The following is a 17,945-nucleotide window of genomic DNA, read 5'->3' as shown; positions in this document are numbered from 1 at the left end:
TGTCCTCTTCCTTCTTTTCTTTGTCATTACTAACATCTTTATCCACTATTTTACTAATTGTAAAAGTTACACAGTTTGCTAATATCTTTGTTCACAATTGCTTCTAGTATCATATTCTCCCATCTGTATCAAATTTCTTATTTTATGAAGTATGTTCTTTAGTGTTTCTGTTTATGTGAAAGGGTCTACGTGTGGTAGTTCACCCAGTCTTTGTGTGAAAATGTCTTTAACCTTCTTTTCTGTACCATAATTTACATAGGTAGGCAATATAAATTTGGAATTATTTTGTCTTGTCACTTTGAAGAAACAATTCTAGTTTCTTCTAACTGCTATGTTAGTATTAATAGTTTAGCTGCCAATCTCTCATTTCTTGCTGGGTAGTCTCTCTTTATGCTTTACTATTTTTAACCTCTTTACTTTTGGTGCTTTGTAGTTTTTAACTACAGTGTGCAGAGAAATGTATCTGGTTTTATTTACCTTTGTATATCTTTCACATATTTCCTGTTTTTGTTTTTGTTTTATTTCAATGACTAGTTCTTTTTATTTCTAGGACTTTTTTATTTGATTTTTTCCATCTCTTTGTTTTTATACTTTTAATTTTTTGAAATGTCTAAAAAATTAAACATTTATTTCATTAAGTGGCACTGATAATTATAAGGAGTCTAATTGTATGTTTGGATTTCTGACTTTTGCTCGTAATGGAATGTTTACTCGTTTAGTTTATGTTAGTGGATTGTAAACTCATCTTCAATGGGTTTTTACATGTGAGAATTTTATGTGGCCGAGTTTGAACATGTGTCCTTTAGAGGAGTCTTGAATTTGTTATGCCAGGATTTCTGGGGCACCTGACTTGGTGCCAATATTTTTGCCAGTTTCTTGGTTTGAGAACTTCTGGACCACAGAAGCACTGTGAATTAAAATCTCAAATGGTGGGACTATTTCTAGAGAAGGAAGTTTTCTTCACATATCAGCTGCAATCAAGGTAGACAAAATGTCTTATCTTTCTCTGCTGAGGGGCAGATTTTTGAAATTCAGTGTTTTGTTCACAGTATACCCTCTAGGCTGAAGGTTATATTGGGCATCCTCTCACTTCAAACCTCATGTAAACTCAAGGTCTTTCCTGTGTCCTCATGTTAAAATTTAAGTGCCTAGAAAATTAAAACCAAAACCAAAAAATGCTCATTTTTATGTTTATAAAAAATGGTTGTTATATTTTATATCTAGTATTTTTAAGAGTTTGGAGTGGGTGAGTTTCAAATGACCTAATCTCAGTATTGCTAAAGAAGAAGTCTCTTCCAATGGTTAAGAATGTTAATTTAGTCCAGGAAATTAAGAATATTAACCATTGTGTTCTACCTTGAGAATGTTCATTTTTTGATACATTCTTTTAAATCATATAAAGAACCAATTTTCTTTAGAGTATCTTACAAAATTTGTTCCCAGGATATTTTTTTTAGCTATCATTTTCTAATTTACATCTAACTTGTCATAATTATATGCTCAATTGTTTTCTCTATGGGGACTTTATTTTTTCAAGGATATAGTTTTTCTTTGTAATTTTTTAAAATTAATAAATAGTTTGCAGGACATTGTTATCATTTATTTTCTAGGTTTCCATTAAGGTATTTAAAAATAATCTTCAGGTTGCTCGTAAGTATTAGCCAGGTTTCTTTCAGGGTTTTTTCTTTATAACTAATTGTAAACTTTCGAAAGTTCTAGTTTTTTATATGCACACATTAGACGGATTATCAGTAATATGAATATTTTAACAATACATGATTAAACAAAGGCAGACAGATAAAAGGTATAGGTGAATCAGTTTGTGAATTGCTTTCAATGCAAAAAATGCCAGTTTAAGAAAAAGAATGTTCAGAACTAAATGTTCAATTTTATAGCTGTGGTGTTTAAATCATATTGTTAGCCAAAATGTCAATTAAGTAATGAATATAATAAAGGTTCTATAGTGTTATGAAATCTAGAGAACTATTAGTATGGAGCTTATGTAAAATTTAATTTGTGTGTACAAGAAGGCTAAATTCAGATAATGACAAAGCTATACTTATGAGACACTATCCATTGAATAAGTACATGTGTGATTTTTAATTTGAAAGTATTTGTTACTAATATATTATGGTAGATTACTAAAAATATGAACTTCTTCAGGTCCAATCCTCAGTGGCTGTTGGAACTCCAGATTATATCTCTCCTGAAATCCTTCAAGCCATGGAAGATGGCAAAGGCAGATACGGACCCGAGTGTGACTGGTGGTCTTTGGGGGTCTGTATGTATGAAATGCTTTATGGAGAAACACCTTTTTATGCAGAATCTCTGGTGGAGACATATGGAAAAATCATGAATCACAAAGTTAGTATACTTTACTATTTTTGTTTTTTTTTTAATGGTATATATAGATTTAATGTGATAACTAAAAGAAATACTTTTATAAAAACAGTAAATGATCAAATTTCTACATTAATGGGACATGACAAATATGAATAAACAATTGAATATAATTGTACATGAAATTGTTCATTCTGCTTGACCAGGCAGTGGCGCAGTGGATAGAGCTTTGGACTGGGATGCGGAAGGACCCAGGTTCGAGACCCCGAGGTCCCAGCTTGAGCGCATGCTCATCTGGCTTAAGCAAAAAGCTCACCAGCTTGGACCCAAGGTCACTGGCTTGAGCAACGAGTCCCTTGTTGTAGCCCCCTTGGTCAAGGCACATATGAGAAAGCAATCAATGAACAACTAAGGTGTCACCATGTAAAACTGATGATTGGTGCTTCTCATCTCTCTCCATTCCTGTCTGTCTGTCTGTCCCTAGCTATCCCTCTCTTTGACTCTCTCTGTCCCTGTAAAAAAAAAAAAAAATCTTAGAAATTGTTCGTTCTAACCTTTTATATTAGAGAAAGTAATAAATGGGAAATTAAATAGTTTCTAATAGAATAACAAAGATCATAAGCAGATAGTTTCTAATTATTACTACTACAGTATAATCATGACTAGAATGCATTAAAATAATGCTCAGTTTTAGCAGTAATAAATAAAATGCAAATTAAAATAAGAGTGAGATACTTTTCTTCCATCAAACTGATAAAGATTAAAAGAAAAATAGTACCCCACACTGTAAATAATCCAGTGAGACTGACATTGTTGATAGGAATATAAATTGATGTAACCTTTCCATCAAGGAGTTTATAGGTATGCATCTAGAGTCTTTTAAAAATGGTTGCAGGTTCTGATTGGGCAACTTCAGCTGTAAGAATCTACCCTAAGGAAATCTTCAGTAGAATAACGATTTTTGTAGCAGAATATCTATTCCAGTATTGGGAACAATCCAGATGCACAACAGGAACAAATTAAGAAAACTTTAATCCACTCGACATCGAGTAAAAGGGAAATGGATGGTTCATAATAAGAAAAGGAAGGTTTTGATTGATCAGTCTCAGAAAAATTGTGAGCAATTGCAAAAACCTGTAAGGTGACTAGGAGACCCATAAAGGAGTGATACTCTATTCTTTTTAATTTATTCTAGTGACATAGTTATGACTAGTTGCTTTACACATATATAAATCAGTATTACAGAATTGATGCTCTTCTGCCTGGTTGCCAAGACAACCTGCTAAATAGTGATGAAGAGCCTGACCGAGCGGTGGCGCAGTGGATAGAGTGTTGGACTGAGATGTGAAGGACCCAGGTTCGAGACCCTGAGGTCGCCAATTTGAGCACGTTCTCATCTGGTTTGAGCAAAGCTCACCAGCTTGGACCCCAGTTCCCTGGCTCGAGCAAGGGGTCACTCGGTCTGCTGTAGCCCCACAATCAAGGCACATATGAGAAAGCAATCAATGAACAACTAAGATGTTGCAACGAAAAACTGATGATGCTTCTCATCTCTCTTTGTTCCTGCCTGTCTGTCCCTATCTGTCCCTCTCTCTGACTCTCTCTTTGTCTCTTTAAAAAAAAAAAAAAAAGTGATGAAGAGTTTAAAGACAGCAAATAGCTATAAAATTGTAGAAAACAGGTAAAGCATTTCAGAGGGGAATCATTATACTATAACATGGTAGGAGCACAGATTATGGAGTTGGGCAGCTTCAGTTCAAATCCCAACTCTGCCATTTACTAGTGTATGGCCTTGAGTGAAGTGCTTGAACCTCTGTGCCTTTGTTTCCTCTTCTGTAAAAATTGGGGTAATAGTAGTACCCAGTTTAGATAATTGCTGCTAGGATTCAGATTCTTTTGATTCTGATTGCGGTTTAAGGCATTTTAGCATTTAATTCTTTATGTATGACCAAGATATATGTGAAATTAAAAGTTTTTTAGGAAGACATCCTTTTCTCATTCATTCCTATATTTCCTTCAGCATCAGTACTCTGTATCAGTCTACACTTACTAGATGTTTTTAAAAGAAAATGTACTTTCAAGAAAATAAATGTTGGCCTTGGCCAGTAGGCTCAGTTGTAGAGGGTTGACCCAGTGTGTGGATTTCCCAGGTTCGATTCCTGGTCAGGACACACAGGAGAAGCGCCCATCAGCTTTTCTACCCTTCCCCTCTTGCTTCTCTCTCTCTCTCTCTTCCCCTCTTGCAGCGATGGCTCTATTGGAGTGAGTTGTACCCAGGCACTGAGGATGGCTCCATGGCCTCTGCCTCAGGTGCTGGGAAGAGCTCAGTTGCTGAGCACCAGAGCAACACCCCAGATGGGCAGAGCATCACCCCCTAGTGGTCTTGCTGGGTGAATCCCAGTTGGGATGCATGCAGGAGTCTATATCTGCCTCTCCTCCTCTCACTGAATTAAAAAAATAATGTTATTCAATCTACTTAGTAAGTTAAATACTGATTTATCTAATTTTTTTATTATTCTCTGTTTAGGAGAGGTTTCAGTTTCCAGTTCAAGTAACAGATGTGTCTGAAAATGCTAAAGATCTTATTCGGAGGCTCATTTGTAGCAGAGAACATCGACTTGGTCAAAATGGGATAGAAGACTTTAAGAAGCACCCATTTTTCAGTGGAATTGATTGGAATAATATTCGAAACTGTGAAGCACCTTATATTCCAGAAGTTAGTAGCCCAACAGATACATCGAATTTTGACGTGGATGATGATTGTTTAAAGAATTCTGTGAGTATGACATTTTATGAAGTTCTGTCCACACTTCTTTTTAATATGTTTATAAAGTAATTTTATGGATCATCTTATCAATTATCAGTGAAACATGGCTTCTAGTGTTTTTTCTTTAAAAAAATCAAGAAATTGAGAGTGTAGTAAGGAAGTTATTTGTGACTAGGAGCAAAATTAAAATTTAAGGTTTATTTCTTAGATTAATTATGCCATTAGTTTTCCTAAGAAGAAGACAAATTAGATGCTTAAAAAAGTGGACTTTAGCCTGACCTGTAGTGGTGTTGACCTGGAACGCTGATGTTGCCAGTTCAAAACCCCGGGCTTGCCGGTTAAGGCACATATGGGACTTGATGCTTCCTGCTCCTCCCTCCTTCTCTCTCTCTCTCTCTCTCTCTCTCTCTCTCTCTCTCTCTCTCTTTCTCTTTCTCTCACTCTTTCTGTCCTCTCTAAAGTAAAGAAATCTTAAAAAAGTGGACTTCATGATGGCACAGTGAAGAGGTTGGCAAATCTCTCCTTAAAAACCACCATAAAACTGGACAGAATTGTCAAAAACAACCATTTTAGGGCTTAACAAATCAACCCACAGTAAATAAATTGGGAAGCATCTATTCATGAAAAACCACTGAACTCCTGTTAAAAAGCAGCTCTCAGCGTAAGTGGGGCAGTGGAACTGCTGCCCCTGAGCTGCTTGGGAACCAGCAGTTTCTCTGCCAGAGGGGCTGGCTTGATCGAGTGAAACACTCATGCACAGTGGTGTTGCCACTGACGGCAGCAAACTTGGTAGGAAACTGGGACAAAGAATATCTACAGCAGCTCTCCTAGCCTGTTTGAGGCGAGGGGCAGACCAGCAGGTTACCCAGATACTCAACCATTTTTAGCTTGTGGGCCAGCATAGTTGGTCCTCCTCTGCCCTCAACCATTAGTTTTTATTAAAATAGAATTTAGAAAAATAAAAACATAAAAGTTTGTTTTCTGCTTTTTTAGCCTTCATTTGAATTTTTATATTTTTATCCCTTTTTACTGTTCAGTAAGTACCATATTCAAGGCAGGTAAGAGAAAGACAAATACTCTATGATTTCAGTTATATATGGAATCTAATGAACAAAATAAACTAAAAAACAAAATAGAAATAGACTCACAAAGAACAGACTGACAGCTGTCAGAGGGGAGAGGGGTTTAGGTCTGGTGATAAGGGTGAAGGGAATAAGCAAAAAACCCCCAAAACCAAAAAATACAGACACAACAGAATGGCAGTAACCAGAGGGAAAGGGGGTGGGGGAGATATAAGAGAGCACAGGGGGATAAATGGTGAAGGAAGGAGACTTGACTTGGGGTGTTGAACACACAATGCAATGTACAGGTGATGTGTTATGGAATTGTATACCTGAAGCCTATAGTTTTATTAAACAGTGTCACTCTAATAAATTTAATAAAAGAAAATTAAAAAATAATAAAGTTGCTATGAATACTATAGTAGTAGATATTGAACCATTGTTCCTATGGGAAAGTAGGGTTAGGTTCCTGCTAGTCTGTGGTCAAGAGATTTTCATCCACTGATCAATACATAAGTTTGCTTTATACGTGTCTTTATTTAAAGACACTTTAATAGATATTACTGATTAACCTTGAAGTCACGGCCAACAGCGCTGTAACTCATGCACGAACAAATCTCACTTAAGACATTTGTGTGTAAGACATATCACAAGCCTTCTTGCTTAGGAACAAAAGATGGCTCTCCAGCACAATGCTTGGACAACACCTTAACAGCAAAATAACCCATAAAAAGCACAGAAATGTGAAAAGCATGGTGCACTTAGACCCTGAGATGAGCACTTGTTTACAGTGTGAGAGCCAGAAGCAGAAGGCAGAGAGCCTTGGTTCAGCTTCAGCTGGGAACTTGTGGGGAGGGCAACTTGGGTTTTTCTTTGCTTTGCATGCGTCTGCTAAAGTACTGTGAGTGTTGATTTGGCTTACAAATATTATCTACTAGGCAAATTTGTAATTATGGACTACATGAAAAATGTTTGTACTCTCAATATCAGCCAGACTTTTCATCTTTATTTTTGTTATATTAGATTTTTTTTTTTTTTGTATTTTACTGAAGCTAGAAATGGGGAGAGACAGTCAGACAGACTCCCGCATGCGCCCAACCGGGATCCACCCGGCACACCCACCAGGGGGCGACGCTCTGCCCACCAGGGGGCGATGCTCTGCCCCTCCTGGGCGTCGCTCTGTTGCTACCAGAGCCACTCTAGCGCCTGGGGCAGAGGCCACAGAGCCATCCCCAGTGCCCGGGCCATCTTTGCTCCAATGGAGCCTCGACTGCGGGAGGGGAAGAGAGAGACAGAGAGGAAGGAGAGAGGGAGAGGTGGAGAAGCAGATGGGCGCTTCTCCTGTGTGCCCTGGCCGGGAATCGAACCCGGGACCTCCGCACACCAGGTCGACGCTCTACCACTGAGCCATCCGGCCAGGGCTGTTATATTAGAATTTTACAGTGGCAATGTTTATGGTCTAAAATTTTTATCAGTAACCATCTGTACCCATATTTATCAGTGTTTCTAAATTGAACAGTCATGTATTTCCTATTGACAGTTAATATTTATATGTCAAGCTACAGGTCATTCTTACCAGATGTTTTTACCTCCTTTAGGAGACGATGCCCCCACCAACACATACTGCATTTTCTGGCCACCACCTGCCATTTGTTGGTTTTACCTATACTAGTAGCTGGTAAGTTTGAAAAGCTAACATGATTTGGACAATTTAAAGCAATTTATAATAAGTTGTGGTTTTAAAATGTATAAGAGAACTTTGTAAATAAAAAAAATTAAAGAAAATAGGGTGAAGTTACTGCTAGAATAAGACATTTCAAAATGAATAGAACATAAAGGATTGCATCTTATTTTGGAGGAGAAAGAGTAGGACAGCGCAGGACCTAACTATTAGCAGTGAATCAAGAATTAGAAGAGTTCCCTTGCTATTGAATAAATATTCTCTAGGTGTCAAGAATCAGAACTTTCAATGATCATTTCTTAGTCCTAGTCTTGCTTATTTGCCTAGTCTCATCTTATTTGTCATGACTGCTTCCCATTAAAGCATGCTCTTCTCTTTGCTTTCAGGGCACTTGCCTGGTTTCTTCTCACCCTTCTGACCAGCCCTTAGTTCCACATCCGCTGCCTCCTCATCTCCCTTGTCCCGTGGCATAGCCTTTGATCTTGCCATGTGTGCTCTCTGGTGCTCTCTCACATATTTGCTGGTGACTCCTAATGTGCATCTCTAGCTGAGCCCTCTCTCTTCTGCTTACAATCTCTCTCAATCACCTCCTTCAGATGTCCATAGCTGTAATTCTTATTTTCTCAGTAATCTGCTGAGAATTAAGTCAGATCATGTCATTTCTCTGTTTAGGACCAATCCCACTATCTCCATCCACCTCTACTGACCTTGTATCTTAACGCCAGACCAAAGTTCTTAGGAGGCCCCATATGACTGCCTCAATTTCTCTTTCTGGTTCTGTCTACAATTCCCCTCCACCTTGCTCAGTGCACTCTAATGCCCAGGTCTCCTCTCAGGCCCATGACCAGACCAGACATGCTTTCTCTTGGTCAAGGCCCTGGCACCCCGTTCCACCTGCCTGCAGTGCTTCTCCCTGGTACTCCCAGAGTGCCCCCCCACCCATTCTAAGTGGTGGCTTTCCTGGCCACTGTATCTAAATTTTTATTTCCTCCCTCTTGATACTTTATTTCCCCCTTTCCTGCTTTTGTTTTCTCCTTAGCATTTAACATGATCTAATGTACCGGTATTTTACTTCTTTATCTTGTTTATTTTTGTCTCTGTCACTGGATATAAACTCCACATGGGGTGAGTTGTGTATTGTGTACTGCTGTGTGTCCAGTATTTCAGATGTTTTTTATTTACCTTGTATTGCATTAAAGAAAACATTTCATTTTTTAATCTAAATTCCAGTAAGGAAGACCATGGTTGGTGTTTTGACTACTAATTCACTTAGCTGATTACATTGTTTTAAACTACCAATAAACCCTTTCAGCAAACTTCATTTTATGATTTTTGGTTATTAAAATACAGGGTAATTTAGGCGATTTAAGTTTTCATTTTCAAAAATGCTACTAAAATCTTTTATGCTGATTTTGCAAAAATAAATGTTTTACTATCATTCTATATGGCTAAATGTAACTAGATATTCAGATCCATGTTTTAAATGAACAGTTTCAAAAGGTTATCATTTTTCTTCAAACTTTTTGTTTCACTGTAAGCCCACATTTTTTTTTTCTTTCCTTCAGTGTTCTTTCTGACCGGAGCTGTTTAAGGGTGACAGCTGGGCCCACACCACTGGATCTGGATGTCACTGTCCAGAGGACGCTAGATAACAACTTGGCAACTGAAGCTTATGAAAGAAGAATCAAACGCCTTGAACAAGAAAAGCTTGAACTTAGTAGAAAGCTTCAAGGTAAATAGATTCTCAAGATAATATTTTTCCTTTTTGAATTGAACTTACAGTGTTAGATACTATTTATTATAAGTGGTTTTATCTTTAAAAGAACTTTTTTATTAAGTAGGAAAAAAATCACATTGTAGAAATTTTTGAAGAGGACATTATAGTAATTATGGAAACACAAAATTAACAGGAATCAAAATGGCATTTGTTTTCCACAGGTGTATGTATGTACATGTATAAACACACACACACACACACACACAGGAACACAGGAGTGGGCAAAAGTAGGTTAAATTACCAGGCATCATTACTAAAAGATAAATCATAAGGCTATGAAGTAATAACAATACAATAAAGTAATACAATAATTAATAAATAGTAACAAGAGTAAACTCTGTGTTTCGCATGCTCATAACTGTAAGCCTTCTGTGGCTCACCTCGTTTAAGAATGTGGGAATAAACACCTCTGGGAGAAGAAAATGGGCCCACTAGGAGAAAAAGAACCCTTCCCACCCTAGTAGAACAATTTATATGACTTTTCCTATTATATACCCTCAACTCTGAGAAGTTCTAGCTCTTAGTGACAACTTGACTAGTGTTGTAATATTTGGTGATTTTAAAATGCACATTGGAGAAGCTTTTAATATTCTGACTTCTTGGTCTCCTGATTCTTCACTTACAGTGATCTTATCTTCTGCCAGACCTCATCACCTCATTCACTCCTTGTGGTAGTAAGGGTATCTTGAGATTACAGAATCTAAAATTCTTTTAATTTTTATTTCAGGCAAACTTCATGTAACTTCTTACTTACAGTTTTCTGGTTAACTTCCTCCGGTGCCTAAACTCTAATATTTCTTTAATTCTACCACTATATACAATTCTATCATTCTGTGACTGTTCCTCTTCTACTCTCAGTTCTTATTCTGCATTAGTCATAATCATACCCTTACATGTACCCTGAAGTCTTTGGCAGAACCTCAACCTGCTTAAATATATCGCATCTCTAACTATGGTTGAAGGTAGTTTCCTTAAAACACAGTATGCTAACTAATCCCACTTCAGACTCATCTCAGATTGAGTGTCTCAGCTCACCAGCATCTTCACTTTCCCCTCAGCCCACTTCCTTACCCTGTGTTGCAAACTCCAGCAGTCGTTAGCCAGTGCTCACCTTTTGACCCATCAGCATTTGATCCACTGACCAATTCTTCTGCTAATAGTTCTTTTTTCTTTTGGCTTCTGGGGCACTTTAATCTCCTGGTTTTCTTTTTCCTCTTAAACCAGTTATTCTCGGTCTCATTTGCTGATTTCTCCTTAACTATTCCACATCTAAATGTTGGAATGCTCCAGAATACTCCATGGTTTTAGGTGCTCAGAACGAAAAACTTTGACTTGTCTTTAAACCCTCTTATTCTCTCACACTGCACCTCTTCTGATCCATCAGCAATTTAGGTCAGCTCTGCCACATTGGACCCAGAATCTGATTACCACTCACCGTGGTGTTACTTCCCTGTTTCAAACCATCTTCAAGCTAGTGACCCTGGGATTGAACCAGTGACTTCGGCACTCTAGGGCATTGCTCTATCCACTGCACCACCAGCCAGGGCTCTCTTAACCTTCTTGATGATAGCTGTTCTAATAAATAGGAGGTGATTTCTCACTGGGGCTTTGATTTGCATTTTCCTGATGATTAGTGATGTTAGCCTTTTTTTTTTTTTGGTCATTTTAATGTCCTCTTTGGGGAAAATGTCTGTTTAGGTAGTCTGCCCATTTTTAATTGGATTGTTAATTTTTTTGTTATTAATTTGTATGAGTTATATATTTTGAATATTAGGTCTTTATCTGATATATGGTTTGCAAAAGTTGTCTTCCACTTTGTAGGTTTTCTTTTCATGTGGTTCATTTTTCTTTTGCTGTGCAGCAGCTTTTTGAGTTTGATACAGTCCCGTTTGTTGATCTTTGCTTTAGTTGTTTGTGGTTTTGGAATCCTATCCAGAAAGTTGTTGCCAAATGTTGAGGAGCTTCTTCAAGACTTATGTTTTCTTCTAGGAGTTTTATGGTATCAGGTTTTTAAGTCTTTGATCTATTTTGAGTTAATTTTTTTGAGTGGTGTGAGATAGGGGTTCATTTCTTCTAGGTTGTGTAATTTCTTGGCATATAATTATTTATAGGAGTCTCTTATGATGCTATGTGATTCTGGAGTATCAATTGCCTCTTCTTTCATTTTTAATTTTGTTTGAGTCTTCTTTTTTTCTTAGTTATCCAGATAAAGTTTTGTCGACTTCAGGTTTTTGAAGAACCAGCTTTTAGTTTCATTGATTCTTTCTACTGTTTTTCTGTTTAATTTTTCCTGTTCTGATCTCTATTATTTCCCTCCTTCTGCTAACTTTGGACTTAATTTGTTCTGATTTTTTTTAGTTCCTTGGAATGTAAAGTTAGGTTTTTTTGTTGAGATCTTTCCAAATTCTTTTTTTTTAATTTAATTAATTATGTTTACATAGATTCTAGGGTCACCCCGAATGCCTCTTCCCTCCCCCCTATTCCCCTCAACATTTCTCTTGCCCTCCTCCCTACAGCGCCCTCCCCCCTACCCTTCAGGTTTATCCCATCCTATCATCCCCTTTCCCTCTGTCCTCTTTTCCTCCAGTCCCTTTGATCCCTCCTCTGTCTCAATTCCATTCCTCAGTTCTCATTATTCCTTGGATTCCTCAAATGAGTGAGGTCATATGATATTTTTCTTTCTCTGCCTGGCTTATTTCACTTAACATAATAGTTTCCAGGTCCCTCCATATTGTTGTAAAAGGTATTATTTCCTTCTCTTTCATAGCCCCATAGTATTCCATTGTGTATATGTACCACAGCTTTTTAATCCACTCGTCCACTAACAGACACTTCTTAATATGTGCTTTTATTGCTATAAACTTTTGTCTCAGAACTGCTTTTGCTGCATTTCACAAATTTGATTTGTTATATTTCACTTTTCGTTTTGAGATGTTTTCATGTCTCTCTTTTTTTTTTTTTTTTTTTTTTTTTTCTGAAGCTGGAAACGGTGAGAGACAGTCAGACAGACTCCTGCATGCGCCTGACCGGGATCCACCCGGCACGCCCACCAGGCCACCAGGGGCGACGCTCTGCCCACCAGGGGGAGATGCTCTGCCGCAACTAGAGCCACTCTAGCGCCTGGGGCAGAGGCCAAGGAGCCATCCCCAGCGCCTGGGCGTCTTTGCTCCAATGGAGCCTTGGCTGTGGGAGGGGAAGAGAGAGACAGAGAGGAAGGAGGGGTGGGGGTGGAGAAGCAAATGGGTGCTTCTCCTATGTGCCCTGGCCGGGAATCGAACCCGGGTCCCCCGCACGCCAGGCCGACGCTCTACCGCTGAGCCAACCAGCCAGGGCCCATGTCTCTCTTTGATTTCTTTTTTGACTCACTGATTATTCAGAAGTGTGTTGTTTAGTTTCCACATATTTGTAGATCACCTCACTTTTCTTGTTGACTTCTAGTTTCCTACCATTGTGCTCAGAAAAGATGGTATGATTTCAATATTCATAAATTTGTTAAGATTTGTTTTGTGCCCTATCCTGGAGAATGTTCTGTGTGCTGTTGAGGAGATTGTGTATTCTGCTGCTGATGGATAGAATGTTCTGTATATGTCTGTTAAGTCCATTTGTTCTAAAGTATGGTTCAATTCCAGTGTTTCCTTGTTTATTTTCTGTCTGGACAATTTATCCATTGTTGATACTGGGATATTGAAGTCTCCTGCTGTTACTGTATTTTGTCTGTTTCTCCTTTATCCTGTTAGTATTTGCTTAATTTATTTGATGCTTCTGTGTTTGGAAGCATATATATTTACTGTTCACAAAAATTAGGGGATATTTCAAAATGAATATAAAGTGATAAAATATCCCCTAATTTTTGTGAGCAATATATTTACAATTGTTCTGTTTTCTTGATGTATTGACCCCTTTATCATTATATATATAATGATCCTTTTGTTTCTTGTTATTATTTTTGGCTTGAAGTCTGTTTTATCTGATATAAATATAGCTATGCCCACTTTATTTTGTTTCTACGTGCTTGGAATGGCATCTTCTATTCCTACACTTGGAGCTTATCTGTATATTTAGAGGTGAAATGAGTCTCCTGCAGACAGCATCTAGTTGGGTCTTATTTTTCAGTCCGGCTAGCCAGCTGCTCTGTTTCTTTTGATTGGTGAGTTCAGCCCATTTATTTACACTCAGGGTTATTATTGATATGTAAGGACTTCACTACTATTATTTTATCTTTTCCCTTCTGGTTATTTTGAGTATTTTTTTCCGGTTGCTGTTTATCTTTGGAAGTTGATGGTTTTCCATGGTAATATGCTCATTCTTCTCACCCTCCACCTGCCTTTATTTTGTGTCTGTGCTCTAGATTTTTACTTTGTGGTTACCATGAGGTTTACATAAAACATATCATAGATATAATAGTCCTTTATCTTGATTCACCTATATATACAGCTTCTATCCTTTTGTTCTTTTATATTTTTGATGCCACACATTATCTCTTTTTCAGTGTGAATTTGTTACCAAATTGTAGTAGCTCTAGCTATTTTCTTTCCTTTTTTTTTTTTTTTTTTTACAGAGAGAGAGAGAGTCAGAAAGAGGGATAGATAGGGACAGACAGGAATGGAGAGAGATGAGAAGCATCAATCATCAGTTTTTTGTTGTGACACCTTAGTTGTTCATTGATTGCTTTCTCATATGTGCCTTGACCGTGGGCCTTCAGCAGACCGAGTAACCCCTTGCTTGAGCCAGCAACCTTGGGTCCAAGCTGGTGAGCTGTGCTTAAACCAGATGAGCCTGCGCTCAAGCTGGCAACCTTGGGGTCTCGAACCTGGGTCCTCCGCATCCCAGTCCGACGCTCTATCCACTGCGCCACCGCCTGGTCAGGCTAGCTCTAGCTATTTTCAATGTATTTTTTCTTTTACATTTATGCTATACTTAAATATTCAACACTATTTTGAAATATAATTACAGTTTTCTATTTCTGACTATCACCTTAATCACCGTTTTGTGTACTTTCATCTTTTCATTTTAGTTTGAAGAGATTGTTTCAACATTTCTTGTGAGGCAAGTCTAGTAGTGAACTCCCTCAGTTATTGTTTATCTGGGAAAGCCTTTATTTCTCCTTAGTATCAGAAGGATAACTTTGCTAGATAAGAACATTCTTGGTTGGCAATTTTTGTCTTTCAGTACCTTGAGTATGTGACTCCACCTTCTCCTGGACTGTGGAGTGTTTGCTGAGAAATCTGCAGACAGCCTTTTTGTAGTTAACTTTTTTTTCTCCTGGCTTTCTTTAAAATTCGTTCTTTATCATTGACTTTTGATGATTTCATTTAATGTGTCTTGAAGGCTTTTTGGCATTGAGATGGTAAAGTGTTCTATCAGCTTTGTGGACTTGCCTGTCTAGTTCTTGCCCCAGATTTGAGACGTATGTTCTCAGCTATTGTCTCTTTAAAAATAAATGATGTGCTGCCTTCTTCCTCTCTTGTTCTTCTGACATACCCCTCATTCATATCCTGGCTTCTCTAGTGGAGTTGGATAACTCTTATAGGTTTTCTTTACTTTCTACTGTATTAATTCTCTCTCCTTTTTCACCTGAATCATTTCTAATACCTATCAATCAGATTACTGTTCTTTCATGTGGTCTACTCTATTTCCAGTGCTTTCTAAAGCATTCTTTATCTCATTAAGTTCTTGAGCTCCAGAATTTTTGCTTGGTTCTTTTATCATTTTAATTTCTTTGGAAAATTACTTATTCTGCTTATTAATTTTATTCCTGAGTTCAATGAATTGCCTTTTTGAGTTTTCTTTTAATTTGTTGAATTTCTATATAATTTTGAATTTTTTATCAGACTTCAGTATTCTATGTCTCTGAGTTTGGTTGTTGGAGAATCGTCATTTTCTTTTTCTGTAGTACTGTATTACTGTGATCTTTTAGTGTTTCATGAAATGTGCCTCTGTCATCACATTTGAAGTAGCAGAGATCTTTCCTGTTTAGAGAAAGCTTGGTTTACTTTGATTCTAACAGTTCAACAGCTTGGCAGCTGGACGCCTTTCTTTTGTTGTTCAGAAGTTGGTGATATAGCACAAGTCTTTGGTTTCTCCTAAGGGAGCTGACTTCTAAAGTTTTGAATGCATTTAAATATGCTGGTGACAGGGTAGGGTGTGGTGTGTGCTCAGTACCTGGGGCTTTGGATGTGCTCATGACCTGGGAGGGGATCCTCAGGTTTGGGAGTCTCAGAGGTCTGTGGGCAGACAGCAGGAAATTTAGTTCTGTCTGCCTTCTTCCCTTTCCTTTCCCTCCCCCCAGTCCACTGAGGTCTCTCCTCAGAAATCCAGGTGTTGCTGAAGAACACAGAGTTCCTCCAGCTGCCGCCTCTTGGTTGGGCTTTTACTCACCACTTTTACTTTATTTCTTCTGCTAGAAAAGTCTCTGCTGACGCCCCCACTGCTGTAACTCCCTAGCTCTGCAGCCTCCTCCTAGGTCCGATCCCCCCCACTTTTGGATCCACAGTTTGATGGACCTCTTGGTTATGCTGGAGAGCTGTACAGAAGCACTTTTGTTTAGTTATGAATGTCCAGTTAGTTGTAAATAGGAAATAAAAAAGAGGAATGATCCATGTCACCATGATGCTGATGCCACTCTGTTTTGATTTTTAAATGGTATTATATATACAACAAAGTACTCTTTTTAAGTGAAAGCCCTATAAATGTTTACATGTGTGTACATTCATGTAAACCCCCGCCCCAGCCAGTGTATGTAGAACATTTCTAGCACAGTGTAAATTTCCCTCATGCCTCTTGCCAGTAGTGAACACATCTCTGTAGTAAACATTGTCTTAATTTTTTCATCATTAATTTTACTGTTCTTGAATTTCATATAAATGATATCATGTAGTATGATCTCATTTGTATCTGGCTTCTTTTACTCAACATGTTGTTTTTCAGATTCATCTGTTATGTATATATTAATAATTTGTGCTTTTTTTATACTACTGTTTAGTATCAAATTGTACATTCATACTAAAATTTTGTTCTAATTCAATGTCTTAGTATGTTCTGGCTCATATAATTGATTATAACAGATTGAGTGGCTTAAAAACAACAGTTTATTTCTCACAGTTCTGGAGGCTAGAAGTCCAAGATCAAGGTGCCAGCTTGGTAAAGGCAGGGTTCATAGCCAGTGCCTTCTTGCTGTGTCCTCAGATGGTGGAAGGGGCCAGGGATCCTGAAGGGCTCTCTTTCATAATGCCCTATTTTCTGAGGATTCCAGCCACATAACTTACATACCTCCCAAAGGCCCCATCTTCTAATAACATCATCTTTGGGTGGTTAGAATTTCAGCATTTGATTTTGGGCATACAAGCATTCAGAGTGTATCATCTAATCCATTGCTATTAAACATGTGGGTTATTTCCAGATATTGACTAATATGAGCCTAGTTTCCGTGAATATTCTTTCTCTCTCTGTCTCTCTTTCTCATTGCTGGTCTCTCTCTCTCGGACATCTATTTAGGAGTAGGATTTCTGATCATGGGATAGTGTATTTTCAGCTTTTAGCTATTCTGGTATCTGCATAGCGGTGCATGCTGCGATTTTATTTTGTGTTTCCCTAGTAAGTAATGAGTTTGAATGTCTTTTTATATATTACTATTCATTTGGATATTTAGTCTTATGAAGTCAATATTCAAGGGTGTGTGTGTGTGTGTGTGTGTGTGTGTGTGTGAGAGAGAGAGAGAGAGAGAGAGAGAGAGAGAGATGGATACAAAGACAGGGACAGATAGACAGGAAGGGAGAGAGATGAGAAACATCAATTCTTCATTGCGGCTCCTTAGTTCATTGATTGCTTTCAATATGTCTTTGTGGGGGCGGGGGCTACAGCAGAGCAAGTGACCCCTTGCTCAAGCCAGCAACCATGGGGTCATATCCATGATCCCATGCTCAAGCCAGCAATCCCCGTGCTCAAGCAGGCGAGCCCCCGCTCAATCCGGATAATCCCACTTTCAAGCTGGCGACCTCGGGGTTTCGAACCTCTGTCCTCCGCGTCCCAGACCGACGCTCCATCCACTGCACCACTGCCTGGTCAGGCTTTCTCTATTTTCTTTAACATAATAATAATTCTTTTGAAGTCTTTGGTAATTCCAACCCCAAATCATCTGTGGGTCTATTTCTATTTGTTTTCTTCACCTGATTATTGATTACACATTTATGCTTTCCCAAATGTCTCACAAGTTTTACTGAATGACAGATATATGGATAAAAGTAACACAGAGATGTTTGTGTATTTTCACTCCAGATAGGGTTTTCTCTTTCTTTCCTCAATCGGAATTGAGCTAGGACA

General features: G+C 38.1%; 1 protein-coding gene across 8 annotated transcripts in view; it reads left to right on the top strand.

Moving 5' to 3' along the window:
• CDC42BPA (CDC42 binding protein kinase alpha) overlaps positions 1-17,945 on the top strand; it is a 230,502-nt gene that overhangs the window by 104,959 nt on the left and 107,598 nt on the right. For all 8 annotated transcript variants that reach the window (XM_066381642.1, XM_066381622.1, XM_066381611.1 and 5 more), the window contains exons 7-10: positions 2,164-2,364; positions 4,868-5,116; positions 7,767-7,846; positions 9,415-9,581. In XM_066381642.1, the coding sequence (XP_066237739.1) occupies positions 2,164-2,364; positions 4,868-5,116; positions 7,767-7,846; positions 9,415-9,581 (697 nt within the window). The remainder of the gene's footprint in view (positions 1-2,163; positions 2,365-4,867; positions 5,117-7,766; positions 7,847-9,414; positions 9,582-17,945) is intronic.

This window comes from Saccopteryx leptura, chromosome 1, assembly GCF_036850995.1.
Source record: "Saccopteryx leptura isolate mSacLep1 chromosome 1, mSacLep1_pri_phased_curated, whole genome shotgun sequence".
NCBI lineage: Eukaryota > Metazoa > Chordata > Mammalia > Chiroptera > Emballonuridae > Saccopteryx > Saccopteryx leptura.
Note: the sequence above shows the minus strand (reverse complement) of the source record. Positions and strands in the feature narration are given on the sequence as shown.